Genomic DNA, 22,382 nt, shown 5'->3' on the forward strand with positions numbered 1-22,382 from the left:
TTCAATATTAATAGAAACTCCTACGATTTATCATTTGAATAAAGTGTTATGTTGATAATTTGTGATTTTTCACTTTCTCCATTACCTTTTCCCATAGAGCAACAGGAAGCAATTTGTTTATAATATATGTAATATGATTCAAGATTAAATCAAAATGTTTATAATTTATACCCCCGGATAATTCTAACGCCAGAATTCAATTCAGCATCCTCAAAACCCCCCGAGTAACAATTTTTGTTTGTTTTCATGGACGCTGCAATTTTCCCCCCCAATCGCCCCCGGGCGCCCCCGCAGAACCACCACCGAACGCCCCCGGGTAATTCCACCGCCAGAATCGAATTCAGCATCCCCAAAAACCCCCTAGTAACGATTTCCGCGCGATTTTTCCGAATTTCCAGTCGTTCTCATAATATTGCAAGTAATTATGAAATTGCAAAATGCATTTATGGGCCCAGAATGCATTTTTCGAAAAATGGCCCCACCAGACGATATAGACTTTTTTCCTGGGACCTTCCTGAACACAATGCAGAAAACCGCATCTCGATATCTGCTGTCTCCAAAAATTTCCGATTTATTTCCTATCTTCCCTGGACTAAAAGCACGGCAACCGCGGAGGTGAACAGCCTACCAACGGTGGTCTAATACCCTAACCGCTACGGGCGTATGAGTCCTACCCCGAGATTCGTTCCTCGAAACGTAAGCCCGTGTGTTCGTGAGAGACCTAGGTACAACAACGACGAGTTCAAAACACAAATGCGAGAAGTTGATCATTTGCACCTGTTACCCAGAGCCGCGTCGAAAATACAAAAGGCGGTTCAGATAGTCACGGTTTTTCCTGGATGATCGGGATTGCACAGAAACTGACTCTACTTCTTGGGTCGATTATCGCCGAACGGCAGAGGGTTGGACGAAACACACCTATGCTCATTTAGCTCAGCGGTACGGTATGATGGTGTGAATTTTCCAATGTCTTCAGACGAAATTCCAAAATTTGAAAAACCTAATGAACTTTCAATTAATGTTTACGGTATAGATCGTACCGAAAAACAAAAGCATAATGAACTTGTACCCGTTTCTTTGAGCCGAAACAGGTCTGATAAGCTTGTAATTCATCTTACAGTGTTAGAAACTAAAATCGTTGACGATAATGACGATGATGATGATGATGATGATGATGATGATGATGATAATGACGATATAGAAAAGCATGAAAAGAATGTAGTAAATCATTTTTCACGGCTAACAAAATCTCAAATTACTGGCCACCGTGCTTGTATATGGTTGTCCTATAGTTGTCTGAAACAGTTTTGATCTGAAAGATGCTTGTCAGAGCACAGAGCTGATTGCATGAGTTTGAACGAAACGAAAGTTATTTTACCAAAAGAAGAGAACAAGATTCTAAAATTCATAAATTTTAAACACAAAGAAACCGTTCCGTTCTGCATCTAGGCGGACCTTGAATGATGACTGCAACCTACTCTTGAAAGTATCGGGAAAAAAAGAACAGTTTGCAAAAAACATATTCCGTATAGTATAGCTTACTATCCGTATTACGCATTCAACAATTCAATTTCAACATTCAAAATTAATCGTGAAGAGACTTGCATCCAATGGTTTGTGGATGAGTGAGAGAAATTGGCATATTCGTCTATATTTATATTTCAAAACTGTTGTACCTATGGAACCACTCAATTTTAATGAAATCGACGAATCTCATTCTACAACAGTATGTCATATTTGTGAAAAACCATTCACGCTCGAAGACGTGAAACATAGCGATCACTGTCCTGCAACAGGAAAGTACCGTAGTGCTACGCATCAAGACTGTAATCTAAATCATCAAAACTCTCGTACTATCCCAGTGATATTCCACAATCTGTCAGGCTACGATTCACATTTTTTGATTTGTAAGTATTTGTTTTTTTTTTAAATATATTTTAACGAGATATAGAGAGAGATGTTATGTATACCAGGAGAAGATTAAGAATTCGAGCCGGTAACCATAATAAAATGGACAGGCATACAAAAAACAAGAACGATGATGATTACGAGAGTTACATCCGAGATTGAATTGAATAAATCGAATATATATAACAATGGAAATCTTTTAATCAGCTATTCTATTGAATTTAAATTTTCTACCTCCATTGATCATATAGATATATGTACAATTCGATAATCCATTCATTACATTTAAAATTACACGCTCATACATTCATCCCACAATCACACACAGAGTAAAATACACCGCGGAATATCATTACAATTGATCAAGTATCACATAATCAGAATTCAAATTTTATAGATTGAGGGAATTAGCACGGGTCAGAATATAGAATCGTCTTTTACAATAACGAAATAGTTTAAAAGTTGGAAATAAATTAGAAATAACTCAGCCCTTTGTTACTTATTTAGCAGCAGTTTTTTCTTGTGATTAACCAGTTGTTATTGGCTTTCGATGGTATCAGATGATTTTCGATATCGTTCTCGGAGTTTTGGGTTCAGATCAACTGTTGGAAACGACAGTGATATGTGTGCACGTTTTTTGACGTTTTGACACTCCAGTTTGGCGTCACGCACCTGCGGCGGGTGTTTGTGTGAGTGTGGTGCGAGTGAGGGTCTGTGCTTGGATTCGAGACGCCCAGTGTATGTCTGTATCTCCAACAATACGGACAAATCGTTCAAAACCATCATTTTTGTATAAATAAAGCTTATACATTTGCACATTCATTCAGGCAAATAACAATCACCTTATTGTGTTCCCACCCACTTCCCAACAGGTTATGGGCTCAGGGGTCGCGTTACAGTGAAAATCACACGGGTAGAAATTTATTAAAGTGCGATTATTTGCTCACGAAAGTCTGGCGCGCGTGTGTGTATGAAAAGTGATTCTGGGGTACGAAAATGGCGGGCAGTTGAAAGTTGCCGATAGATGAATTAAACAATGATAATTATCAGACATGGAGATACAGATTCGAAATTTACTTGCATAAACAAGTCTTGTGGGGTGTGGGAACGGGCGTGATACCAGAGGAACGACGGTAGTGTCGCGACGCGAATTCGCTCAGTGGAGAACGTGAAACGGTAGAGTCCGCGCTACCATAGGTCTCCTCGTGGAAGATGGCCAGCTCGTCCACGTGTAGAGTGCGACCACAATTAAGCAAGCATGGGATGCACTCAAGAATTACCATGAGAAAGCTAAATTAACGAGTAAAGTGAAAATTTCGCGGAAAATATGTGGACTCAAATACACCGATGGGGAGGACATGGAAGCGCATGTCAGTGCCATGTTAGGTTTAGTGGCAAAGTTAACGGCATTCGAAGAAGAACTCGCAGAAAATCTCGTTGTGGACATGATGCTTAGCAGTCTGCCTAACTCCTGTAGCACGCTTATTACAGCACTCGAAACCAGAGAGGAAGTTGATCTAACGTTGAGTCTCGTAAAAGGAAAAATTATTGACGAGTACAAGAGACGTAAGCTGCATAGCCTGAGTGGCGAATCAGATTCTGCGTTAAAAACCACACACAAAACAAACGCGAAGGTGACTACAGCGTGTTTCTTTTGTAAGAAAGTCGGTCATGCGAAACAAGATTGCAGAAGATACATCAAGTGGAAAAAGAGTAAAGAATCTGCTAACATAGTCGAGTCTGAGATGCCGTCGAAAAATTCAGCCGAGAACAATTTTTGAAGATATTAAAGAAAAGTGATCGAGAAACAGTTAGAGTGGCCAATGGCAGTCCAGCAAAAGTGTATGGTGTCGGTGAGGGTGAAGTGCAGTGCGTGGGGGACGATGAAAAAGTGACAATTAAAGACGTGTTGTATATACCGAGTTTACAAGGAAGCTTATTGTCGGTAAGTGCCCTCGACCAAAAGGGGTATAAGCTACACTTCGAAAATAAACACTGTCGCATCACGTGGAACGGGGCCGTCATCGCTATAGAGACTGAGCGCGAGTCTGAGTAGCGCCACGAGCGGCCAAATCCATCCTTATCGGCAGGACTTGCACTAACGTTGATGAGTATTCTGGTGGTCATTTGTCATTATTTTTCCGAAAAAAAACAAATATTCGTACCGAGAAAATGCCTCCTTCCAGTGAAAGAAAAGGCAAGGCTAGCTTTAAAACGATTGGTTGATTCCGGCGTAGGCATAGCACGAAATCAACTTATCGTTTTGAATGACCCTGTCGCTAGAGACCGTGAATAACGGTTCACTCGATATTTCTCCAACTGTTACAACAACTAATAATGCAAAGGCTAGCCTTGCCTTTTCTTTCACTGGAAGGTAGCATTTTCTGGGTACCAATATTTTTTTTTTCTCCGTAAAAATGATGACAAATGACCACCAGAACACGCGTCGACGTTAGTGCAAGTCCTGCCGATAGGGACAAATTTCTCCACTCGTGGCGCCACTCATACTCGCGCTCGGTCTCTATAGAAGACCAATTGAGGAACCTATACCGTTTGAGGCAGCGGAGCGATCAGCAGCGCTTGTAGTAATGTCAAAACATAACACACACTGTATTCATGCGTGGCTTCGCAAACTCGGGCATCGTGACGCAGAAGCTGTTAAATCGCTTGTCAAGGATGACCTCACTACAGGTATAACCCTTAAAGAATGCGGCATCAAAGAATTTTGCGAAAGCTGCATTATGGGAACAATGGTACGTACGCCGTTCTCGGAAGAATCCGGGAACTTATCAGCCCATGTGTTATATGTATACGTAGATAATTGGGAGAAGCTCGAGGATAGACAGTTTCCAACCAAAGAACAATTTTATTTAAAATTAAACGATGAGGATATATGGGATGATGGTTATGCATACCAATGTGACATTTGGCAAACTTTCAATGTTAAAACTTTGGGGGAGTATTCGGACTTGTATTTACAGACGAACATTTTTTAAATGGCTGAAGTTTTTTTTTACAATTTTCAACAAAATTGTTGGACAACGTACGAACTGGACCCATTACATTACTACACAGCGCCCGGTATATCATTCGACACAATTTTAAAGTTCACCGGTATCGAACTCGAACTTCTCACCGATATAGATATGGTCATGTTTATCGAAAAAGGTATTTGAGGCAGTGTGTTACAATACTCTAACAGATATGCAAAGAGTAACAATAAATATATGGGAGAGGCATTTGATCGAGAGATCGAAGAAACTTATCTCATGTACATTGAGGTTAATAACTTATATGGCGCTAATATAAGCATTGCTTTGCCATGCAGATCCATCAAATGAATATCGGATTACAGGCAATTTGACGTTTCCAAGATCTCGGGCGAAGCAAACTTTGGATACAAATTAGAGGTAGATTTGTAATATCCTGAGGAACTGCATGAAATGCACTGGGATTTACCACTCCGTCCGGAGCACTACATACCTCCAATCTCGAATCGTAAACAGCTGAAATTGACAACCACGCTAGATTGTAAATAAAACTGTCATTTATCATCGCGTTATGAAACTATGTTGGCAATTATGTCTAAAGTTGGTAAAAATTCACAGAGTTCTCAAATTTAGGCAAACACCATGGCTAGTAAATTACATAGCCTTAAATACCGATCTACAGAAAAGATCAAACAATGATATCGAAAAAAGTTTCTATAAATTAATGAATAATGCAGTTTTCGGCAGAAAAATGGAAAATGTTTGGAAATACACAGATATCAGGTTGATCACTAATGTGATGGAAAATATGGTGCTAGAGCTACTATAGCCAAACCAAATTTCCATAGCTGCACCATTTTTTACAAAGACAATAATATTCCAATTGAGTAAAAGAAAAGTAAAACTAAACAAATCTTTGTATGTAGACTTCTTCATCATGCAATCTTTCGAAAACCTATATTCACGATTTCCAATCCAATTTATATTCAAACCTAATTTGTAAACCAATCAAAATTAATGTACACTGATACGGATAGTTCGATATATCACTTTACTGTCCCGAACATATACCAGTGTATGAAAAAGGACTTACAAAAATTCGATACGTCTTATCACCTACTCGATAACGTTTACGGAATACCTTTTGCAAATAAAAAAGTCCTCGGTTTGATGAAAGACGAAAACAATGGTAGAATAATGTAAGAATTTTGAGGATTAAGAGCGAAACCATATTCATTCCGAATTTTAGGAAATCACAAGGACAAGAAAATGTGCCAAAGGGGTTGAAGGATCAGCATAAAAAACAACAACTTCTAATTATTAGTTGGCATGTGCTTTACAATATAATCATTTGATCAAAAATCATAATCTGATATCAAGTCAAAAGCATGAAGTATATACTGTGGAACAGAAGGAGGTATCACTAATCGTAAGCTGGAACGATGACAAGTGAATCGTGTTTCACAACACATGCGATACGCTTCCGTGGGGCTGAAAGCCTAGACCTTAGTATACGCTGCAGCTTTATAATTACTGCATGCTAGTGTATAGAGTATAAAATATAATTACAATGTATACAATAAATACATAAATATTCAGGTGGTCCATTTACCTCTTTCATTTCGAATAACGGGGTTATTATCAATTGTACGGAAAAGTGTCATGTGGAAAAATTGTTGCATTTAAAGAAGGAAAATGAGTTGTGGAAGTGAATGTCATCTAAATATCATATCACATGAGATTTCGATGGTCGCAATGATTTTTCAAACAGGAATACCTATTTTCTTACTCAGTACAAGCAAGCTGACATCAAAACGCGTCCAACCATGTGCAACAACATGACCTTCGAATGACCTTCGGCTCCAAGATTCATGATTAAGTAATCGAGGTGGGAATTCGAGGAGTATGAATTTTATCGGCACATTGAATACTTCTTTCACGTAATTTATTGTATCAAGTGCTCAAAATGTTGTCCATCAACTTGATTGCACTTGTCAATACGCATAATCAAGGATTCCTTTGCTCTGCTTATCATTTCCGGAGTAATACTTGCACACGCGTTCATGATACGGTCCTTGATATTCTCCGGTGTTATTGGGGCGTCTCGGTACAAAATATCCTTGATCATTCCCCAGAGAAAGAAATCAAGAGGTGTTAAGTCAGAAAAACGAGCGGGCCAACAAACTTGTGCTCCTCAACCAATCCATTTTCCGGGAAACTTTTTGTTCAGTACATCACGTGATACATATGAAAAATCTGCTGGTCAACCATCGTGTTGATACCACATCAGTTGACTATCTTGTAATGGGATATTCTCTCATAATTTCGATAACTGGCCAGTTAACATGTCGACGTATTTTTGTCCATTTCGTTTTGCATCAATGAAAACTGGGCGGATAATTCGATTCTTCCATATGCCATACCACACATTTACACTCCATGGACGCTGGCGAACGACCTCTCGAAGCCATCTCGGATTCTCTTCCGACCAGTAATGCATATTGTGCATATTGACTTCGCCATGGCTTGTGAAAGTTGACTCATCACTGAATACAACATTCTCGTAGGAACGTTCATCGTTCTGTAATGACCATTGTGCCCAATTACAAAAATTGACACAATTTTGAAAATCCTATTCTTTAATATCCTGATGCAGTGAAATGTGATATGGGTGAAATTTACGACGTTTCAGTATTCGCGGAATACTAGATCTGGAAATACCAGAATATCTAGCAATTTGTTGCGAACTAGCACGTGAATCCACTCTCACGGCAGCCAAAACAGCGACTTCTGCCCCTTCATGAGTTTGAGTTTTGACCCGATTTTTTAGCTCGTTGAACACTGCCTGTTTCGCGAAATCATCTAATGACGTTGTCAATAGTAGGACGAGTCGGATGTACTCGATCTGGATACTTTTCTGCATGGTGCTGACATGCATGCACTAAGTTTGCCTCGCTTCGCCATAACAAAACACCAGATCAATTTTTTCCAATTGCGTAAGCATTTTCGCAAAAAAGGCTAGAAGTACTCTCAAGTTAATGCTCTCAATCATTCCGAATTGGATTGAATGAATCAAACAAAGATTTTTCATGTTCAAAAGAGACAGAATCAGTCTCACGCAATCTACGGTGTTTGTCAACATTGTAGCTAATAGTGAAGTGTTTAATCATTACGATTGACAAATGCTTTCAGGTTGATGGACAACATTTAGAGTACTTGATGGAATAAATTACGTGAAAGAAGTATTGAATGTGCCGATACAATTCATTCTCCTCGAATTCCCACCTCTATTACTTACTCATGAATTTTGGAGCCGAAAGTCATTCGAAGGTCATGTTGTTGTACATGGTTAGATGCGTTCGGATGTCAGAAAATAGCGATTTTTCACAAATAGACTGGCTTTCTGTGGTTATGTTATATATTAAAGAAACAGAAGCATTTAATGTAATGTAGCACAGATATCGACAGATTAGATCTCAATCAAAGTTATCAGCATTTAGTCAACCCTCGACAGTGAAAACTGTAGATTCGAGAGCCTTTCAAAAACAGTTAAAATTTCGCTAAAACAATAACTCAGCTGGAAGATCCTCGTCAAGCCGGATTTGAGTTTAAACTAAAAATATATTTTTTTCTTGGCAAGAGAAGGTCAACAGAGGAGAATCCTGTTTCGAGCGAGTCTGTAAGCTAATTAGAAGCTGACATATAAATTTCGAATGGTAGCACATAAGTTCGTTCATGTTTAATTTATTCAAAAAGTGCAAAGGCAGTATTTTGCGGAGCCTGCAAGCTTTTTGGTGAATCGCAACGTCTTACAAGTCTTACAACATATTATTCTGATTGGAATAACGTTCATCAATGCGTTAAGGTCATTTCCTTTTTAGAAAGAAGTAAATCCGCAAAAAATATTCATATGTGTTTAGAAGAGCAGATAAATAGCGAGATACGGTATTGGCAAAATGTACTTAAACGGGTCGTCGCAGTTATTTAAGGATTATCATTGCGCGGGTTACCATTCAGAGGAGACGATGAACGATTTGGTTCTCTATGCAACGGTAATTACATGATGATCTTGGAGCTCATTTCCGAATTCGATTCTTTTTTGGCAGCGCACATCAAATCTCACGGTAACGCGGATAGAGGATCTGTCTCATATCTTTCGAAAACAATATGTGACGAATTCATTGAAATCACGCGAAACAATTCACTCAAAAAATTGTGTCCCCGATTAAAACTGCCAAATATTTTTCGATCAGCGTGGACTCAAAGCCTGATTTATGTCATATAGATCAATTATATTTCATAATTCGTTACGTAGATGAAACGGGTATTCCCAGAGAGCGATTTTTCAAATTTATACCGAATTGTGGTCATAAAGCAAAACAACTATCAGAAGCTGTATTGACTGCTCTGAAAGAACTTGATTTAGAGATCGAAAATTGTCGCAGGCAATCGTATGACAACGCAAGCAATATGTCCGGAGCCTACTCAGGACTCCAAGCTCGAATTAACGCAACCCTTGGCCCGACGCTCACGTGCTAGAGTCGGCCCAAAAGGCGCGAACGGGCCCGGCGCGGGCAATTTTACCTAAAATCTTATGCAAAACGCGTACAGCCCTAGGCACAGCGTAAATGCCCGCGCCGCCGCACTGCGCAGCCGACTTGGCCGGCCAGCCACTCTCCATGGTCCGCGCCGGCCTATAAGGTTACGGCTGCCGGCCGGGAGAAGACACTCTGGCAACACTTTGGCAAACACGCTGAGCAGTCAAACCACCGGCAACACTACACCCTCGGCTCTAGCCTCAATAAAAAGACAATCACAAAACGAACCAACCAGTCCTTTGTAGGATTTTTGTCTTTATTCTTCCTCTGCCTATCCTCTTTCCTCTCTTCCTGACAACCCCCCCCCCCCAAACCCTTCTCGCTCTCTCTCCCCGCCTCTATTTTTTTTTTCTTTCCCTTCTCTCCCTCTCCACCGCCACCACCCCCCCCCCCCTTCTCGTCTCCCCCTCCCCGGGCCCACGCGCCCGAATTCCGTGCGAGCGAAGCCTCGTAGAGGCTTGCACGACCCGGAAACCAACACGGCCCATCCCGCGTGGCTTATACCCCGGACCCCCGTGAACCCCGTCGAGAATCCTGGGACCCCGCCAGCGCCCACAACCTCCCATCCCCCCCTCCTCAACCTCTTCCTCGCCTTCCCCGCATCTCACCGCCAATTCCTTCACCTCCTCGCGCCTTTCTCCTTCCAGCACCTCTAAAGCCCCGCACCTACCAACCTAACCTAACCTTCAACCTTTTCCTTCTGCTCTCCCCCCCCCCCCCCCTCTTCTTATCATGTCCTAAATACCAACCACGCCAGCCATCAACGTTATTCGTAATAGACCGTCACACTAGCGTATAACAACCGGGCGCCCCCCAGACAGCTCGCGCCCCCACGTCATAGCGTGGTTGACGTGCTGTGTAATCCGACCCTGGTAATACCTATGAAGACTTGTCCTTTCACCTTCAGTACATGCATCCATCTAGGAATCAGAGATTCAACATTTAACCTTTTATACATATACATCCCTATACGTACAAAAATCTGACTTCTTACCGCCTTCCCTCTCCCCTCCCAACCAACCGCTATTGCGATTCGGGCAAGTTTAGATCAGTTCGGAATAGGTTAGCTCAAGTTCGGTATGTGTAGTGTGTAGGCTAGGTTCGGGTATTTCTAGATAGATTCGGGCATGTTCGGGTAACTTTAGCTAAGTTCGAGTAGGTTCAGGGTTTTGTGTGCGTGTGTGTGGGTTGGGTTCGAGTATTTCCGGATAGATTCAGGCAAGTTCGGGTACTTCGGCTAAGTTCGGGTTTCTTGACACGGCAGCGGCGGCAGCGATATCTTTATATAATATAGAACTATACATATCATATATCAGTCAAGCCTTTCTCTTGGCATGGCGAGACAACATTCTACCGAGCCATTTTTTTTTTTGTAGAATTTCTCCGTTGGAAATCTTCTTTCAAGATTAGCCAAAGTTAAACCTGTTTCTGAGAAGCAGATGGCAATTTCTTTCAATTTTCTTCGATGGATTGGTCATTGACTTTGGTGAAGCATATCTTACATTTCCCGAGGAAAAGACGGAAATTTGAGTGTTTTCTTAAGGTTATTCTATGGTATGTTTCCTTGAGAGGGAAGGCAAATGCCGGATAGAATCGGGGGGATTTTATCATTTTCGAGCCAAAGCTCAATATCCCCGAGGGAAGAGAGTACCCAACGCCAATATTAAAATTTTAACTTATTAAAACATGTTATGTTATCCTCATGTCAGTAATTATAAAACAAACAAAGAAAAAAAAATGATTATTTTTGAGTCGGGACGACTCAACTTCAGAGAGGGGGGTAGTGTTACGAAGAAATCTTTTTACCCTGTAGGAGTAAACAAGGGAATATTATAAAAAAATGAATTACTTGGTTGCTGCGTCAACCACTATTATTGTAAAAACAGTCTTGTGCTGGACACAGATCTGAATTGACGTATTTCTCTTGAATATACTATTTTACCAAGATTTCCTCACGAGTTTTTACTACTCTGGAACCCTTTTATTTCAATAGTAACAGTTGTTACAATATATATATGCCGGAGTATCACAAATCTCGTTTAATAATTCCATTTTAAAATGTATTTAGTGAATAAAAGGATATGTCTTCTGAAATTAAACTCTCGATGAGTCCACCGTATCAAGCGTCAAGCGTTATTAGCAAGCTATGAGTATAGCTGAATAACGGAATCTTAGCAACAAACAAATGGTTTGTTTATAACAACGCTTGGACTAAATCGACAGTTACGGGTTAGCTAGAGAGCATACCAGATGTGTCGGGTTCGTCACGCTAAATATGAACAATCAACGCCCAAATGAACACTTTACATCCTCTCCGCCTTTCCGAGGCTTTACGCGGACATATATATTTATATATATATGTGCAGAGCATGTTCTGGGAACATTTTTTCTAGCGCACGCATGGTTTGAGGACATTTGTATACTTTGGGGACAGGACTCAAATTATCCATATATTAAACGCAAACTTTGGGGACATTAACAGATTTATATATAAAGCATGGTTTGAGACCATCGAATCTTTTTATACGATATTTCACATAAGCTAATAGAGGCATACTTTGAGACCATTAAATTCATATACTTGACCGATAGTTTCAGTACATTTCGCAACATATATAAAACGCATGTTTCAAAGCCTCCTGAATCGTATATTATTCAAATGATTTGGGGACACTTTGGAATATACATCGCCGCATGCGTGGCTTATAACCATATATAAATCTCTTGAAACTATACATATAACGCGCATGCGCCAAATAATTTAATCTCATTGGTCGGTGAAATCGCGCCGCGGTGATGTTTTCATCTGCTGAGCAAGGCGCCAACGTACACAAAATGAAACAAAAGCTGTAATTCTCTCGCGCGTCAAGCCGGGGATTGAGGTTATGCTGCTGTTTATTTTTACGTAGCGTGAATTGTCTAAGAATAGTATCGTTCAGCAATACCGTGGTTGATTTCGGAAGATATTCAACCGACGCAATAAAGAATTTAACGGAAAAGCAAATATCAAATGATACAGAAATTGGGTGTTATTTATTGAAAGAAGAAATCTGAAATTCAACGTGAAATGTCATTAACAAGTGGGAGTCTGGACAAACAGAGGTAGGTAAGTAAAAACAATGTTTATTGTGAACAGATTCTTTATTTACATAAAATTAAAAATAAATGAATGGTTGAGACCCAGTAGAAGGTATTTCCAGAGTAGATTCGTTACGGTGCAGTGCTCCAGAAGTCAGTAATTAGTGCCGATGATCATGAAATAAATAAAAGAAATGAGTAACTAGGAATAAAGAAATTATTCATCTTAAACACGAAGCTTAGGAGGACATAGAGTAGCAATTAACAGAAAACGTACCCGACACAATAATCACAAAAACCCTCGCCGACATCATTGATTAGTTGACAAAGTTTTTGCAGCTCCATTGTACAACAATCAATGTTCCGTTAACAAAGAGGGTTCACCAGATATCCAAGAATAAAAAGAGAGAAAGAACAACAGTTAATATTACAGTGTAAATCATGCTACTAATGAAAAATTAGGAAACAAAACAACAACTTACAAGACAATCGTCCGATAACACTGGGAGACCAATCTCCACTCTTCTGATCACCCCTCGTCTGGCCATTGGTTGCCTTTCAAAAAGTGCTGCCTTTTTTTTTGCCTTCAAAAATACCGAAAGATCCTGTTTGATAATAATAGCTTCTAATATTTTCAGGTACGAAATAATTCATTGTCAAAGCGGGACTAAATTTGTCAGGCATGGAAGCATGCAAGTAAATTTCCAATTACGTGATCTTTGACAATGACAATATTTTAACATGGATTCAATGATAAAATTCGTTTTTTTTTCAGCAGGCTCGAAGTTTAAACTTTAATTAACACGAGGAAAATTATGCCTTACCTGATGGTCAAAACGTTTAGGTGGCAAGGATCCTGGTTTCTCGAGCGGTGCAATCATTAGAACCATTGAACCTGGTTGTTTCGTCAGACATCAGGTGCCAGAGTGAATTTTATCAGGCCATCGCCACCTTCTTAACATCAGTTGAGGCAAAATTCAAGAGCGGGATTTACAGATCACAATGGCTGAATATCCCATCATTTTACTTTGATCGAGCCAATAGCAATAAGTTTGTTACTTAACCGTTGCTGCTAATTCATTCTACCGAGGAATCATTCTGTGCACTATTGTAATTTAAGCATTATTATTGACCAGCATTGTTTTTCAAACTTTATACCATTTGATTTGGTATCTTATTTTGAAACTTACTTTTACTCTCTTTGGCATTGAATTCAGATAAATAGTTTTTCAAGTCCTCAATTAGATTGTAGGGTTGAATTTTGCTAGGCAAACTGAATCAATCTAAATCTAGAACTGTTAAATAAGTTCAGTTAAAAATGTCTTTAAATTTAATCTTAGTTGACGGTGTCATCTGGCTAGCTAGTTGCACGATAACTTGAAACCAAATTCAATTTTACACTCTTTGTAGGGTCCTACGCTAAGACTGAAAGCTTGTGAATCTCCATGTACCGCAATTATTTCTGAATTTCATGTTAGCATTATCTGGAGCAAAAAAAATCCCATTTTGAGATTGAAAATGGAACCTGAAACACAGAGTTATTCAATAGCACGAATTGAAAACCAAGAATTTTATAATGGTTTCTGCAACAAAGGGACTCTTTCCAAATATCCTTGTTAGAAGGTGATGTTCGGAGGACTATGAACAAGATATGGTATCGGATTACATTATTTGGAAAAAAATCTTCATAAACTTCGTTAAAAATTAGATATTCATTTATTTTGATGGAACAAGGGACACAATCTTTACATTACTTCAAAATTGACATTACTCTAAAACATGATTGTCCTTGAAGCTAATTGTAACATTGAGGCGCATTTTGAGAAACTTGATTTTCAACTTGTGTCACAGGATGTGATTTACGTTCCTGAGTTCTACGCTTTCGATTAGATTTTCTTTGTTTCGAACCGCACTAACATGAAATACAGAAATCATTTTAATAAATCTAATATTACTTGAATTTTCAATTTGAGTATTAGGTTCCCTTCATTTATTTAATCGAACATCATTGAAAATTTGCGAAATAAATTTTGATAATCATTCGGAAATTTTAAATAGTAGTAGCAATAATTTGTTAATCGGAAAAAATACATTGACTATCGACTATTCGTAAATTTTGTTGAACTATTTTCAAGAAAAAAAAGATTCACAGTTCCGTTACAGATAGTTAGATATTTAAATTTCTTGAACGCTCGGTTTCATGTCTCATTTTCGAAAGTGATTTTCGAACTTGCTTAGTTGCTTGAAAGTGGCGATGATCTTTGTACGTCTGACAAATTGAATGGGCAGATAACAGCGAATATCAGAGATGTAATTATTTTAGCCGTATCACCTGTTGATAGATAAAAATTCCATTGTTATTTCTAATGTACGAAATAATAAAAATGATTAAATAAAGTGTTCGCACCTACCTGCTGCGTTTCTTCCAAGCACCCAACATTCAAACAGATTTCTCATTTTAGTCGAATAAAGCCAATTTTCAAAGAGCATTAGCATCAACTTTCCGAGTCACTACCTCGACTGTTTGAGATTCTAACCTCAAAAATTCGTATGAACTACAACGCCGCCAGAAACAGAGTTTGACAGCTGAGAAACTCGGAGTGGCTAACCTGCCCGAGCAGCCGATAAAACTCGCGCATGCGCATTGTATGTATAGTTTCAAGAGATTGTCCCGGTATAGGGACGTCACAAGTTCGGTTTTCTTGACAGATAGAGGACGTCACCGCTGACAAAAAAGGTCCTTGGAGGTACCACAAAATAGTGTATGGTTCAAAAGTCATGAATTTCAGAAAATTGCCCCTACTTCAAAAAATTCCAAAGTTATGTGATGATCGACTCGGAATCTTGAATTGTGGATTTCGGTGACTTAATAGGGTGACTTGAAAAAAACCAATAGAGCCGGGTGATTAGCGGGCATCTGGATTCTGAGACTGCAAAACGTGCGATGCGTGATTTTGCGATCCTGCGTATTCTGGGGCGTATATTTTCGTTGAAAAAAACTGAGAAAAAATACTTTTCAATTTTTTCTGTAAGAACTGGCCCCCGCGACAAAAAAAAACTTCCTTTAGTCCACCTCCAAAAAGTGCACCATTTTTGAGTTGTGGATTTTTGAAACGCCAGCTTGCGATTGGGTGGAGCTAGGATTATGCTGATGAAATTCCGAATGTAAGTCGTCATTGCCAAGAAAAACCGTCTTTTAAGGCAGCCCGAAAAAGTTCACCGTTTTCAGGTTATGAATTTTCAAAAATCAGCAGTTCAAAAAAGAAAAAAAAAGAAAAATTTGTATACTGGGATTCCGAATCTAGGACTTTGACGAATTGGCGACGGAATTTCGGGAAAAATCTGTAGTCAGTCGTTATGGCGAGTACCTGAACCCCGAGTCGGCGAAATGTGCGATGCGTGATTTTGCGATTGCGGGTATTGTGGGGCGTAGACTATCATCAAAAAAACGCAGAAAAAATCCTTCTCAATTTTTTTTCTGTGAGAACTGGCCCGCGCGATAAAAAAAACTTTCTTTAGGCCACCTCCAAAAAGTGCATCATTTTTGAGTTGTGGATTTTTGAAACGCTAGCTTGCGACCGGGTTGAGCTAGGATTGTGCTGACATAATTGCGAATGTGAGTCGTCATTGCCAAGAAAAAACGTCTTGTAAGGCACCCTGGAAAAGTTCACCGTTTTCTAGTTATGGAGTTTTGACTGACTACCACGCGATCGGGGCGAGGTGAAATTTTGCAGATCCGTCTCTGAAGGGAAGTCGTTATTGCCGACAAAAAACGTTTTCGAGGCACCCCTGAGATGTGCACGGTTTGGGAGTAATAAATTTCTGAAATTTCCAAAATGGCCGACATGTTCGAAAAAGTTGCCAAATGATGTGTATCAATTTTTCTCGGAAATACAAGTACTCGTCATGAAAAAACGTTCTTCGAAGGAACCTGGAAAAATGTACTGTTTCTGAGTTATGAATTCTTTAAAACTTCAAAATGACTGCCTCTTTTTGAAAAAGTTCATGAAAGATTTTATTTCGATTTTTTCTTCGGGAGTACAGGTCCCCGTCATAACAAAACGTCCTCCGAGGCACCCGCGGAAAGTGAATAGAATCCTGAAGCCAACACGGGAATAAAGCCAATTATTCCCTCGGATGATGACTGCCCTCGCTTCGCTTAGGCAAGTGAACCCACTCCCGGGAGTAATCTTTGACTTTATTTCCCTGTTACAAAATGTACTTCTTTCTGAATATTTATGATCACCTCTTGTTGGTTTTTTTTTTAACTACACATTACAAAATCAGTAATCATCAATGAGATTCACTGATCTCTACACCCAGAGATCAGTGATGAGATTTTTCACGACATTGCACAGGAGCTAATCATTGGATGATACAATAGAACGTCTATTTAATTGGCAAGTATTGGCTCGCGGATGTCCGTGTCTCGCTTCGCCGTGATTCGCTCACGCACAGGACGCGGATCTTACCTAACCTCAAATAAATCCCGCGCCATCGCCTGTTGCATTCCCTCCATTGCGTACCCAAACCGGCCCAAGTGTGTGATTTTGCGATCGTCGCAACGTGCTGCCGTGCACTAATCGACAGTGGGTTTGCAAAATACCGCTTCTGTGGTACGTATATTTTTCTCATCATGAAGTTCTGAATTTCATACTTGATTCCTTACTGTCAGATGATGTACATATTATTAGCTATAACAATATTATCGTCTCCACGAACGTGCAGTAATTAGAGGTTATGTCATTCGTATTTATCATCAACCGGCGTGTTTGAAGTCAGAATTTTTTATTCCATTAGGATTTATATCGTTGTCGTTTTTCTATAGAAACCATGTTTTGTTTGGTGCGATTTGATGACGGTGCATATTCCATCGTATCATCTGATCGAGTCAGCGTTATCCAGGATAAGGATTGTCAAGTTAAATGGAAATCTGGAGCTAGATATCGCGCAGTGTTAATACAAACATCTGGTAAGTGATTCTAAAATTTGAAAATGAATTTGGATTATCATTCAAACGTTCACGTCTCTTGGTGATTCTCAATAAAAAAAAACAAAAAAAAACATGCGAGACAAAAAATTCTCATCTAAGGCGATTTTAAATAATGTTTCCCAGTAAAATCTTGCTAGAACTTGGTGAAAATGACGAGACAAAAAAAAAAAAAATTCATATGATTACTCCAGCGCCACAGCGTATTAAACCTCAAAATCACTAATGTAGGAATCATTTCACGTCAAGCGGGAAAGATTTGGCCAAAAATATACCTCGACGTTTCCATTCTTTTTTTTATCTTACAGAGTATTTGGGCAAAACAAATACACGACATTTTTTACATGTTATTACGAATTGAATAAATCTTATTTCATTGATATACATTATGGTATACAAATCATAGCTGTCAATTTATTTTGAAACCTGAATCTATGCAATTTATTGGTGCTTTTCTAAGGTAAATTATGCATAGCATTTATTTACAAAAATTGTCTTCTTTTATAGCTTAAAATTTCTGTCATTACCTACAAAATGATTTTGAAAATCGAAATGAAAAATTTGGAATGCACTTTTTAAAAGAAGAATGGGTGATTCTGTTCGAGAATTCAAGTATTACTCGAAAATGGCGTAAATCTTTCAACATTTGTTTCGTGACATTCAACTTACATTACACGATTTTCCAAGAATACTTTTGTTTGTCTGGTCAATGGTTTTTGAGATATATTCAGTTAGACTTATAAGCAATAACGGAATCATTTTTGCAATACTTTAGTAAGTGTTGAGAGAGGAAAAAATAATCCAAACCAATAATTAAACATATTATTTGTACATGTGGAAATACATGTGGAAAAGCATTTAAAAAATTTGGTGCATTCGTAAATTGCGGGGTCTTAGTGAATCTTGAAAGGCCCCATGTATGAAGAACCAATTTTGTATGAAATTTTTTTACCACTCAGATACAAAACAATCCTTTCTTTTTGTTGCCAGATTCTAAAGAGCAATTACGAAAGTGCCAAGAATGCCACGAAGTTTCAGTATCGTCAGACAGTACGGCTAGATCAATCGTAGGTCATGCAGCGCAAGAAAAATTCAATCATTCTTCTGAATTACCAAGAACAAACCAAAGCCATGAAATACAGGGTTTAGGTTGTTCAACACCCGAAAAAATTTCATTACCTCCTCCAGATGAGCTTACGCTATCAAATATTTCATTCAACATCACCTCAGCTGACAGTAGTGCAGCCCCCAGTTGTACAGATATTTTAAATGTTGTTGGAAAGGACTGGCTAGATGAATTTGATAAGACGACAGGTGTTGGAGATGTATGTTTAGTAGAAGACACTAATGATGATCATGTCATGAATTCCAATAACAATAATTTCACTCAGCAATTGCATCAAACTGAAACACCAAATCAAAAACCAAAACCGGAACGCAGTAAACAAAAAAAACAAATCTATTCTGCAGTACAAAAAAATATAAATAGAAAACAAGACAATCACAAGGAAAAACAGAATAACGCTGATGATCAAATAAACAATAACAAAAAAACTGACCATTCGAAAACAAACAACAATAAACTCGAAAGTAACAATCAATGGCAAGATGATATCGATGAAGGATACAATAATGACGATGAGGAATCCAGTGATGACGATGATGTCGATGAAGAATACACTGATGACAATGATGATACCGTAGAAGATTCAAATTATTTACCTAACTCCAACACCTTCAATACGACTTCTCGAGTTTCGGGAGTCAATTCAACAAAAAATTTATCACGGTCATTTATCGATGCGTCACCTCTGGATGTTCGGTCAGTCACCATTCCCGCATCAAAAAATCAGACAGTCAGGTCTACAAAGAAGTACTTTTGTCCATTTTGTAAGATATTGCAAACTAAATTTGCACGCCATCTCGAATTGAAACACAGAAATGAGGCTGATGTGAAGAAATTTCTGACTTTTCCAAAAGGCAACCACGAAAGAGCGAAAATAATCGAAACAATGCGGAAGTATGGTAATTTTCTTCATAATACTGACAAGAGTTTGAATACTGGTATCCTAATAACTTGTAGACAGCGACAGGCTAAATATGTTCGATCAGTTGAAGACTATGTCTGCTGTTCAACCTGTAAAGGTTTTTTTTCTAAACAGACTCTTCGACTTCATTCCAAGACATGTAATCCTACGCACAAAAAGGGTGTCCGAGACTTCACCGTTATGGGGAGGCGTTTGACGGGGTATATTCACGAACTTGCTGAAGACGTTCTTCGCCGAATAGTATTCCCAGTTTTGCGGGATGATGAGGTTACGAGATCCATAAAGTATGACGAACTATTGATTCTATTCGCCAACAAACTATGCAACAAGTATACCCATGTTCATCAACACGATATGATTCGAGCACAATTGAGACTCTTGGGCAGATTTAAATTAGCTATCAAAAACATCAACACGAAAGTTGATGATTTCGCTTCAATTTTCCGTCCAGAATTCTATGACTCAGCAGTATTGGCCGTGAGAGAATGTGCTCATTATGATTCAGTCACACAAACGTACAAAACACCAGCTGTCGCCACCATGCTTGGTACTTTGTTGAGAAAATGCATAAGTCGACAGAAGGCGCAGTGTATTAAGAAACAGGATTACGAGGGAAAAAAAGCTGCTGAAGATTTTTTAATATTATTCGAAGATGATTTTCCAACTACTGTGTCTAAGAAAGTAGTAGAAGATCAGACCAAGCAAAAACGTCAAAAACAAGTTACTCTTCCCTCCAAACAGGATATTCGAAAGTTATATGACTATCTGAAAAATAAATGTGAGGCAAGTTTGATAACGTTGGAAGCAGAATTTAATTTGTCAGCATGGAAAGATTTAACTGAATGCACACTGATTTTAGTTCAGATTTTCAACCGCAGACGGGCCGGAGAAATTGAAAGACTTTCGATAAGCGATTTTGAGAATCGAACCGAGATTGACGAAAATGTCAATGGAGATCTTTTTCATCAGCTATCGGATGAATCACAACAATTCGCAAAGCAGTTTGCGCGACTGACAATCCGTGGAAAATTAGGAAGGACTGTTCCTGTTCTGCTTTATCCATTGCATGTCGTCTGTTTAGAGACAATATTAAAATATCGAAGCGAAGCAGGTGTGACAGTTGATAACGAATATATCTTTAGTGTGCCTACTTTCAATCCTCTGAAAAAAAAGTACCTAAGAGCATGCATACTCATGAGGAAATTCTCACAGGAATGTGGTGCAGTGATGCCTTGCTCATTACGTGGGACCACATTGCGCAAGCACATTGCGACATTTTTTGCCATGGAAGGAATTGGTGAAAACCAAGTAGCAGACTTAGCTAACTTCATGGGGCACCACCAACAAATACATAAAGAATTCTACAGGGTACCAGTTCCAATTAGAGAGATCACACAGGTATCTCGTTTACTGCAGACTGCGATGGGTGAAAGCGAATGTGAAGGAAATAGTGAGGGAACCAGTGAAGATGACGACGACGTACTTGATGAAATCCCTCAACAAGAAATATCTCAATCAAATTCATATGAAGAAAGGTCGACGAATAGTATTGAAGATGGCACCAGTGACGATAGTGAGATGGGCATTGATGAAATGGAAAAAACGTCCTCAAATCGTCGTAGTAGTAAGTTAACAATTACTTTGTTGCTCGTTTATTCATTCTGTCATTCGTAAATAATTTTTGTTTTTCATTCGAGCTTCTCCATATGGCAAAACAAAACGAGTAAGATGGAGTACCCAAGAGAAGAACGCAGTCAATAAAATATTTGGTGATCCTGCTAAATGCAAAAAACTTCCGTCTTTGGAAGAATGTCAGAAAGCAATAAGAAACTGTAAAACTTTGAAGAACAGACAACCGCAAGTACTGAAAACTTGGATTGACAATCAAAGAAAGTCAGAGTCTCGTCGCAAGGTCGTTACGTCCCGTTGTTCAAAAATGTAAAAGCCAAATTTTGATTTGCCCGAGTTAACAAAAGCAATAATTTTATAGAATAGTTTTGTCGCGATCGTCCAAGCATATTATTATAGCACTTCACTTCGAATGAAATAATTTATTCAAATGAAAGTTGTGTTCAGAGTAATCATATAACGCCACTCGATGGAACAAAGATTTGGTCTAATTTTCGTGGGGTTCAAGAGGGCAGTTTTTACATGGAATGATTTGAGTCCAACAGCTTCGTATAATATGTAGCACAAATTTTTGATACTATACGTATTTCAAGATTTACTTACTTGTCTGTTACTCTCTTTTTATTTAGAAAATAGATTGTCTGAAGGACGTACAGTCATTATGCCATGAATATCGATTATATTCGGTTCTTGTACTTTATTTTTATTTTTTTTTATTTTGATACTATACGTCTTTCAAGATTTACTTACTTGTTTGTTACTCTCTTTTTATTTAGAAAATAGTTTGTCTGAAGGACGTACAGTCATTATTCCATGAGTATCGAGTATGTTAGGTTCTTGTACTTTATTATTTTTTTTAAGTTGAATATGAATGTGTTCTGTAGCATTGAGCGGTTGAAAAAACTTACAAATATGCGTGGTATACTCATTAACATGAAGGTGTACTTGAAGGAAAATCTGCAATTATTCGAAAACGGTGAAATAGTTTTCAAGGCGTTAGTCGATCTTTGTTCGAGTGCAATCACATTTCAAAAGAGTTTTTTTAATTTTATTATTATAATATCACGCGAAACGTAGGCTTCTGATATATATTACTTAAAGTTGAACGTACTTACTGGAAAATACGTGTAGTTAGTACAAA

General features: G+C 38.6%; 2 protein-coding genes across 5 annotated transcripts in view; one reads left to right on the plus strand and one right to left on the minus strand.

The window, feature by feature from the left end:
- LOC124292641 (two pore potassium channel protein sup-9-like) overlaps positions 1-22,382 on the minus strand; it is a 1,036,556-nt gene that overhangs the window by 903,366 nt on the left and 110,808 nt on the right. The window lies entirely within an intron of this gene.
- On the plus strand, positions 3,267-21,554 carry LOC124296589. Its single transcript, XM_046746622.1, has 5 exons — positions 3,267-3,474; positions 18,753-19,004; positions 19,188-19,386; positions 19,504-21,236; positions 21,310-21,554. The coding sequence occupies exons 1-5, from the start codon at positions 3,267-3,269 to the stop codon at positions 21,552-21,554; spliced, it is 2,637 nt and encodes an 878-aa protein (XP_046602578.1).

The sequence above is a fragment of the Neodiprion lecontei genome, chromosome 1 (assembly GCF_021901455.1).
Source record: "Neodiprion lecontei isolate iyNeoLeco1 chromosome 1, iyNeoLeco1.1, whole genome shotgun sequence".
Taxonomy (NCBI): domain Eukaryota; kingdom Metazoa; phylum Arthropoda; class Insecta; order Hymenoptera; family Diprionidae; genus Neodiprion; species Neodiprion lecontei.

What these genes read in the sequence shown, in the direction of transcription:
- LOC124296589 (XM_046746622.1), top strand. Translation starts at nt 3,267, where the DNA reads ATGGAAGCGCATGTCAGTGCCATGTTAGGTTTAGTGGCAAAGTTAACG. An exon ending in AAAACCAAAACCGGAACGCA is followed by an intron (nt 19,005 to 19,187) that starts GTAAACAAAAAA and finishes ATATCGATGAAG; the next exon opens with GATACAATAATGACGATGAG. An exon ending in GCGTCACCTCTGGATGTTCG is followed by an intron (nt 19,387 to 19,503) that starts GTCAGTCACCAT and finishes ATTGAAACACAG; the next exon opens with AAATGAGGCTGATGTGAAGA.